Genomic DNA, 8,953 nt, shown 5'->3' with positions numbered 1-8,953 from the left:
ATTTTTGGAAACTCAGATTTTTCTGGTCTGTTTTTCATTTGTGTTTGTATCATAATTTTTATTGCTGTATAATGGATCAGCTTTTTCAGTGATGTTTAGTCTATCAGTATTATACTGTATGTGTTGATGCTACACTGCAATACAGTACAAGTGTGTTACAAGTTGTATTCATTATTTTGGGTACAGGTGTGAAAATTATTTCTCAGGTATTTCATTGGAGTATGCTTTCCATTGTATGGTTTATGAAATGTGGATAGATAGTGACAGATGGAAAAAGTTGTCCATGTAATATGTAAATGTATTTTGATGTGTGTAACAGTGTGTGAATCTCTGGTATCCAGAGTGTTTGACATTCAGCCTAGAAAGTTTATTTGATATTGTTTTTGATGTTGCTTATAAAATTTTCTGGAATATATTTGTCTTTTCTTTTCTGATGTTTTTAACAAATGTTCTTTGGTGTGTTCTGATTACAGACCAGTTATTTTAAGGCTTTTTATATTTACACTTGCCTGCTGGGCGACATATTTTGCTATATGTGCCACTTAATGGTTGTGCAGTTGATTAGTTGCAGCAAATGGTGCTTTGTAGGATGTTATAGTTTGTTAAAAGGGGCTTTCTGGAGATGTAGAATTAGGATGCCACATTTTTAGGTACTTGTACTTTTGAGATTAACTGCTGTATTGGAGTTTGGTTGATTTATTTTCATTTGTAACTGGTTGCTTGTTCATGCAAAGATTGATATCATATTTATATGGAAGAATGATGTTTTACCTTAAAGATCTTTTATATTTTGTGTAAGTGTTAATTTTAATCTGTTTTTTATAAAGTTAAGGATAATAAAAGGTCATGAACATAGAAGCAGAAAAGTTTTTACAAAAATATATAATGTACTTAGCTGAATCAATACATTGTGTTAAATAATGTTCAAGTAAATACATTAACCAACTCACTCAACAGCAAATATTTAACAATATCGTACTTTTTCATGTATTTCACAAGTGACCAAACAAACGTTTTAAGTCAGAGATTGAAAAACAGATCAAACTTCTCATTCCTCACACATATCCAACATCCAGTGACATTCCTCCTCCTCTCCCCCTCCTAACACAGGCTATTGGAGTTGTGGAAGATGTGGTGGCCCCGCGGATCGTGCAGCCAAACCAAGTGCTGGTGCAGGTGAAGGCGGCAGGGATCGACTACCTCGACATCAAGGTGGCAGAAGGGTACGGGCGTGTACTCCGGCGACAACTCAATAAGTACAATCCGGTGAGAGAGGGAGTCTTGAAGGGTGGTGTGTGTGTGTGTGTGTGTGTGTGTGTGTGTGTGTGTGTGTGTGTGTGTGTGTGTGTGTGTGTGTGTGTGCGTGTGCGTGTGCGTGTGCGTGTGTGTGTGTGTGTGTGTGTGTGTGTGTGTGTGTGTGAGTGTGTGTGTGTGTGTGTGTGTGTGTGTGTGTGTGTGTGTGTGTGTGTGTGTGTGTGTGTGTGTGTGTTTTAGGGGGGGGTAAAGGGAGTTCAGATGAAGACATACACATTCTGTACCAATATTCAACAGTATGTCAGAAAATGATTGTAATATTTTGAAGTAATGTCATGGAGCTTTTGACCTATATATTCCAAAGATACAACTATTTTTTTGTGCAGCTTTAATTAAGATTGATAAAAGCGATTGCATAGTGCATTTCTATGTCAGATCATAAGACATCCCTCCCTATAGGGGTTAAAAAATATAGGGGATATATTAAAAGATAATGAAAGAATCATTACACAATTGGGATCTTGTTTGTTATCTTAAGGGTAAGGGTATTTCAAACACAACTCTATTGGAATGGCACAATTTCATCAATTATTTATTTTCAATGTTCTTCTATTGAAAAAAAAAAAAAAAAAAAAAAAAATTCTACTATTGTTTTTCCCTCCAGAATACAGGAGGAGAGTTTCCGGTTGTGTTGGGAAGAGACTGCTCGGGGATTGTTGTCGCTGTTGGCAAGAATGTGACCAAGGTGGAACAGGGCAACGAGGTAGGTCCTGCAATGGAGGCTGAAGTTTGTTAGTTTTGATAAAAGGAAATATTTTTTTAATGGCATCATTGATTGTGTTGTTTGATGTAGAGCTAAGCATAGTAATGGTTTGAGTTACACTTTTGATAAGGCAGTTATGTTGGCAATGATGATAATTATTATTTTTTGCTTATAACAAGTTCTTCATTAACAGCAACAGTATCATTGTATTTCTGACATAAATACATTCACATATGATAAAATTATTTTGATTGTATGAACAGTTTACTATAGGATTAAAAGTTTGTTATTGTGAAGCTGCTCAATGTTGATCAAATCATTTACTTTATTACATTCAGAGATCAAATAGGGCTGAAAAGAACAGGAAACCATTTTAGATAACACATTTATGTGGTAAAGCTCCCTAGATCATGTCCTCATTAGCTGTACTGAAACTGTAATGACAGAACCTATCATTATGTGTTAAAATGATGTTAGAAAATACCACATTATAGTTTTATTATTATATTTTTTTGAATTGTATTTTTCACTTTTTATTAAATATTCCCTTATTATAATTTTGATTCATTATAAAACCTTGCATCCCCTGTCACTTCTCACAGGTGTGGTTGGCTTGCCCATTCTACCACCCAGGGACCCTAAGTGAATATGTAGTTGTGGCCGACGACCTGGTAGCCCCTAAGCCATCGCAGTTGACCTTTGAAGGGGCAGCTGCTTTGCCCTACAGTATTATGACGGCATGGGATGCCCTGGTCACACAGGGCGGCCTGGGACCTGACTCCACTGCGGGAAAGAGGTGAGGTTTAGGGGGTGCTGAGTTTACCTCTTTCTTTATCATTCTTAGGTTTATCATCCTTTTGTTTCTCTTTTTTTTTCTTTTTTGTTGTTGTTGTTATTGTTGCTGTTGTCATGTTTACTCTTTCCTTTTTTTGGACATCTACCTATATCTATCGGTCCATCCATCTATCTCTCAATTTCTATCTGTGTATGTTATATTTAAAGATAGAATCTGATAAAACTTTTGAACTGCATATTTGCCAAATATTAGATTTAATCATAATAGTAAAATATGAAATGCCTTCATAAGCTAACCAGCACCATTACCACAGGATATTGGTGCACGCTGGTGTGTCAGGTGTTGGTGTTGTGGCTATACAGTTAGTGAGGGCTTGGGGAGGTCATGTGACGACAACGGTGTCTTCACGTGCCGCTCCTCTGGCCCACATGCTTGGTGCTGATGACGTCATCACGTACGACAATTCCAACTTTGATAAGGAACTTATGCTAAGAGAGAAGTAAGGTCTTGTGAAGCTGTCTGTGTTATATAGAAATGAGTTCAGTTACAGTAGAATTTTTGGAACATTGTCTTTTATAGCTATGGAAGTTTTATGATAATTATTAGTTCTCATATTATGTCCCTGGTATATGTGTATATCCCCCTACCTTTTTCTGTAAAAACTCTCACTGTCACTGAAATTTCAAATTGGTTCTTACCTTGTGACCTGACTTTGACAGGTATGACGTCATCCTAAATACCGTGGGTGAGGTGCTACATGAATCATGCTTGAAACATTGTGTTCCTGGGGGACTGGTTGTCACTGCCACATCGTCTCAGCTTGCATCGGACTCGTATGGATATGTAACAGGAGCCTTGTACTCCCTTGGCATGAGGCTGCGATACTGGTTCACTCAGGTTAGTAGCGTGGATGGATGGGAATGAGGAATGACAAATAATATTGGCAGGTGTTTTGTTATTATTGGTAATATTGTGATCAAACTGTTATTAATATTTATTATTATGATCATTGTTTCATCAATATATCATGATAATAACCTGTGAGTTTCCATTACTTGAATCCCACAGGCACCATGGCTAACAGGAGGGCGATGGGGCACTCTAGAGGTGTGTGGTCACGTCCTGGAGAGTGTCGCACCCCTCGTGGATGCAGGGCGCCTGCAGGCAGTAGTTGATAAAGCCTATTCTGCCCAGGATGCAGAAGTGGCCTTTGCTCATGTGGCCAAGGGAGAGCAGATTGGCAGAACTGTGGTGCGATTTAGGTAAGTCAGTGCCATGTGGTGGGAATGGGGTGAGAGATGGTTTTTGTGCATTAGACTGCTATTTTTTTCTTATTCTTCTTTCCCTTTCTTTGATTTGCATCTTTCTTTTACTTATTTATTCATCCTCAATATATATATATATATATATATATATATATATATATATATATATATATATATATATATATATATATATATATATATATATATATATTTTCTTATTTGCCAGTCTCCTTTTCTTTCACCTCCTCCCTTCCCTCCTCCTTTTCCTCCTCCTTTTCTTCCTCCTCTTTTTCCTTCTCCTACTCCTCATTTTATTCCTTCTCTTCCTCCTCCTTCACCTGTTTTTCCTCTTCTTACTCCTCCTCCTCCTTCTCCTCCACCTATTCCTCCTACTCTTTCTCCTTCTACTCACCCATTTCCTGATTCTTGTCCTACTCCCTCTCTTCTTCCTCCTACTCCTCCTATTCTCTTCTTTCCTCCTCCTCCTCCTCCTATTCCTATTCCTCTTCCACCTCCTATTCCTCTTCCTCTTCCTACTCCTCCTCTTATTCCTCTTCCTACTCCTCCTATTCTTCCTCCTTCTCCTCTTCCTCTTCCTACTCCTCCTATTCTTCCTACTTCTCCTCTTCCTCCTCCTTCATCTATTCCTTCTCCTCCTCCTATTCCTCTTCCTCCTCCTCTTCCTCTTCTTCCTCCTCCTCCTCCTCCTCCTCCTCCTCCTATTCCTCTTCTCCTTCTTCCACTTTTCCTCTTCCTCCTCCTCCCCCTATTCCTCTTCCTCCTCCTTCTATCCCTATTCCTCTTCCTCCTCCTTCTCCCCCTATTCCTCCTTCTGCTCCTCCTATTCCTCCTCCTCCTGTTCTTGTTCCTGTTCCTCCTCCTATTTCTCTTCCTCTTCCTTCTCCTCCTATTCCTCCTCCTCCTCCTCCTCCTTCTCCTCCTCCTCCTCCTCCTATTCATCTTCTTCCTCTTCCTATTCCTTCTCCTTCTTCTTCTCCTCCTCCTCCTCCTCCTCCTCCTCCTCCTCCTCCTCCTCCTCCTCCTCCTCCTCCTCCTCCTTTTTTCTCTTCTCTCTGAAACCTCTTAAAAGAGGACCTGTGTTTTTTTCCCCAAAACTAATTTTGTTTTCTTCAGACTCAAAAAGACTTTTACGAGACCATATGATTTCGTCCCATTAGTAGATGTAATTTGTGTTCTATGAGTTTGTAGAAGATTTATTTATATTTTTCAAGTATTATTTTTAAGTAATTGCATTTTGATATAGATAGTGTAAGCCTGAGAGGTCTGCTGTTCAGAGTACGCACATCCCTTGTAATGTAAAAAAGCGCATTCAGGAAAGGGTAAAATAAATATATTGGTTTTTCTTTGATTTTGACATCATAAGTATGGGATAGGATATAGGCAAGTGTTTTTATCAGTTCTAGATGAGTAAAGTCAAGGCCACATCTATTAGAAGGAAAAGGTTCAGGGAAATTATACAGCACAGATGTAGACAGAGGGATAGATTGAGGAATAGAAAAATTAACATAATTGGTTGATGAAGCTTGTGTGTGAGGAAATATTTTAAAGTGTGGTAGTGTCTTTCATAAAGATGAAAGGCAATTGTTGAAGCAGGTAGAAAGATTAGGAGAAAAGGAGAGATAATGAAATAAGAAGGAAGTTTTTGGAAGAAATATCAGAAAAAATGGGAAAATGTAAATCATAATGGAAAAAAAAGAAAAAGAAAGTTTATACCAGAAATAGAGAAAGGGAGAGAACTTCAGTAATGTATTTCAGGTATGACAAATAAATGACTAGCATGCTTTTATCAAGTCAGTTTTGCATACAATGTTATAATGTCGGTGTTCCTCCTATGTGGTGTTTGTATTTTCACAGGTTTGGTATTTTACTTCAACAAGAAACAGTTGAATTACCCAGATATAAAAGAGATATTCTGATGTGAGAAGATTGTAGATGGTATTAGACAATTGCTTGCTGTCTGAATCCACATGACAGATTTTGAGCTATAGCATGTAGTTTTTATTTATTTATTTATTTATTATTATTATTTTTTTTATATAACCCTTCCTGGTGTTGCTTGTAATCTGCTGGTGAGCTAACTGTTGATATAGATCTTTGTTTGTTACAGTAATAACCCCCCTGTTAGGAATCTAGGAATGGCTTTCTGTAAGTATAACCTGATATATTTGTGGTTTGGATAATGCTGATATGCTAGGGTTGCTTGCTAATTGATTATATGTATACTGAAGCTGACTGATATTTATTCAGTAAGTGTATGTATGTGTATATATATACATACTGACAAACTGACATACAGACATAGATCCATACATACATACCTATGTACATATATGGGTACATATATAAGTACATGAATATATACATACGTTCGTCTATACATAAAGTTCATTCATCCACACAAACATACATACATTATTTGTGTACATTGTATACATGTTTTCTAATATATATATTTTTTTCTCTTTTCATTGACAGGGCAAGACCACTAGCATCTCGAATGGAAGGGTCGATGTAAAGGCAATCTCATCTAAAAAGGGGAAGCTCGAGCTTTAGAAATTCATTGTCTAGGGAACAGTGTCTTTTCAGGTAGTGTTCAAGATATGCCGAGAAATTTTTTCACTCGTGTTAGGGGAGGGAATCTATTTTTGTATTTAGAGGTGTTCTTGTACAACGGGATTTGAAGATCTATTGTTTTAGGTGATAGGAAAACATCTGTTGAAATCCTTGTCTACATTTTTCTTTTATCTTTTTTGTTGTCATATGCAAATATTTTAGTTCAGCCTTTAGGTGTTCTATGAGGGAAAGCCCTCTATGCAGTATTTATGGGAGAAACATATCTTAGTAGATTGATTTTTGTTAAAGTAATGATATAGAAATTTAGGTATTTAAAGACAAAGATAACTTGAGTCTTCAATATTTGTTGAAAATATTTTTTATTGTTTTTTGAGTAAATAAAGTGATTGTATGTGCCTGGTATGTAGAAGTAATCATCGTTCTAGTCACTTGAGTTTTTTTCTTCTTTTAAAAAAAATTAATGATATTGTTAAATGATATTTGTAAATTATTGTGTCCATCGGTGGTTATATTATTCGCCCGTCCCGATACAGTGTAATTGGTTTGCTCAGTGTATGTACCAATTTGCTCACGAGATATCAGAAAGATAAATATTTTTAGCCATCTTTAGATTGGTTCTGCCTGTGTTATTTATTCATGCAACTTGTACATAGTTCACAAAGAAGTGGAACCTCTTTCTTAAGTGCTTACGGTTTCTAGGTTTTACCAATGACAAAACTAGTAAGGTCTTCCTGCCAAACTTAAAAATGTATACTAGTTTTTTAGATGTACAGAATTTTTCTAGGAAGATTTGTGTAAAGAGTATTATGGCCTCACTCTTATTCATAATGTACAGAATTGATACTAAATAAACAGAGTTAACTCTTTTAATGTGGATTTTTATTCATTTACATTTATTTTAATCTGTGGTTGATCTTATGGCCTGGGTGCATATGTGTAACTTCTTAGGCATTTCTTTTGGACATTTGCAAATATTTACTATTTACAGGGAAAGGAGAGAGAGAAATGTTTTGATGTAAAGAAAATATCTTCAAAATGCCATATTGATTCAGCATCAAATTTTACTTCATAAAAGCCAGACTACTGACATACATGTTACTTTGGTATTACATAAGTGAAATGCCTATGTGCATATTGCTGATGAAGTGGTGGTAAAACTATTTCCTCTTAATATTTAAAAAAAGAGGTTATAAATCTGTCATTAGAAAGTTTAGCTTCAGAAATAAAGAAGAGAATGGGTGGTGATCAATATATGTTTTCAACAAGACACAAGTTGCCTTTTGTGGACGTTTATTTGGTATTACGATACGTAGATATACCAAAGAGTTTTAACCCATTGCTGACGGAGGATGATTTGCTTACACAGGCTCCAGGATGAGTTTTATTTCTGATCGAGGCAGCTTCTGCAACATAATTTGATTTTTCCCACTCCCTTTTAGTCACTCATTATAGAGCTAGAGACATTTTTGTGTTTTGATTTTTTGTGTGTTTTACTGTTTTTAGAAATTTATATCTGTCATGTCACAGGCTCCATCAATTCTGCAGTTGACTAAAATTGTAGTTCAGGGTCCATATCAACTCTTTTTTTTTTTCTTTATTCTCAATGTGATAGAAGTATTATTGTTTTTTGGGGGAACAAAAAGCAACTTTATTTTTTCGTAATTGTGTGCTGTCACGAACGAACACGAAACTTCTAACCATCCAAAATGAAGAGGTAGGGAAGAGGAAGGAAACTTGTGCTTTTGACAGTGAGTGCCACAATAAAAGGCATCCCTACTGGCACAGGGGCACATAGTAGGCATTGGGCATGATGTGAATCACCTTTCTCCTCTCATTCTGCCTGCACATCTTTTATCTATGGTACTTTAGAGCAAGAGGTCGGCAATTTGCTATGCGCCATCCCTCTATAGAGATAGTGCTTGCTAGAGACCGTAGATGGGTGCCATTCAAGGCTTTCTCTCCTGCTGGTGCTAGAGGAAAGTGGTGCCATCTAGGTTTTGGAAGTGAGTTGAAACCCATTTTGCTTAATATTACGGCAGTTATAATAATTATGACTGCAATTGTCAGCATCACTCACTCATTACTCATAGCACAATAAAATAACATAGTGATCCAAAATCCCCGAACACCATGATGCCCATTGTCAGGCAAGAGCTCCTGCGTCATGTATGACGAAAAAAACACGTCATCTGTCGTTAACGGGTTAAGCAATGCTTTAGAACTTGCTGTGATGATGTTCAAAGATTAAACATAAAGTGTAAGGCATGTAATGAGATTGTA

General features: G+C 36.8%; 1 protein-coding gene across 4 annotated transcripts in view; it reads left to right on the top strand.

The window, feature by feature from the left end:
* Window positions 1-7,543, top strand: part of LOC122255526 (NAD(P)H oxidoreductase RTN4IP1, mitochondrial) — a 13,116-nt gene extending 5,573 nt beyond the window's left edge. For 2 of the 4 annotated variants that reach the window (XM_043019667.2, XM_043019668.2), the window contains exons 5-12: window positions 1,111-1,266; window positions 1,919-2,017; window positions 2,620-2,813; window positions 3,127-3,312; window positions 3,533-3,710; window positions 3,882-4,075; window positions 6,207-6,244; window positions 6,575-7,543. In XM_043019667.2, the coding sequence (XP_042875601.2) occupies window positions 1,111-1,266; window positions 1,919-2,017; window positions 2,620-2,813; window positions 3,127-3,312; window positions 3,533-3,710; window positions 3,882-4,075; window positions 6,207-6,244; window positions 6,575-6,588 (1,059 nt within the window). In that variant the 3' untranslated portion in view covers window positions 6,589-7,543. The remainder of the gene's footprint in view (window positions 1-1,110; window positions 1,267-1,918; window positions 2,018-2,619; window positions 2,814-3,126; window positions 3,313-3,532; window positions 3,711-3,881; window positions 4,076-6,206; window positions 6,245-6,574) is intronic. The other 2 variants (XM_043019669.2, XM_086551591.1) reach the window with 1 other exon arrangement.
* Window positions 7,544-8,953: the final 1,410 nt, after the last annotated feature.

Source organism: Penaeus japonicus, unplaced genomic scaffold (assembly GCF_977035675.1).
Source record: "Penaeus japonicus unplaced genomic scaffold, GWHDUDI00000001_assembly GWHDUDI00000025, whole genome shotgun sequence".
NCBI lineage: Eukaryota > Metazoa > Arthropoda > Malacostraca > Decapoda > Penaeidae > Penaeus > Penaeus japonicus.
This window is presented reverse-complemented; position numbering and strand designations above follow the sequence as displayed.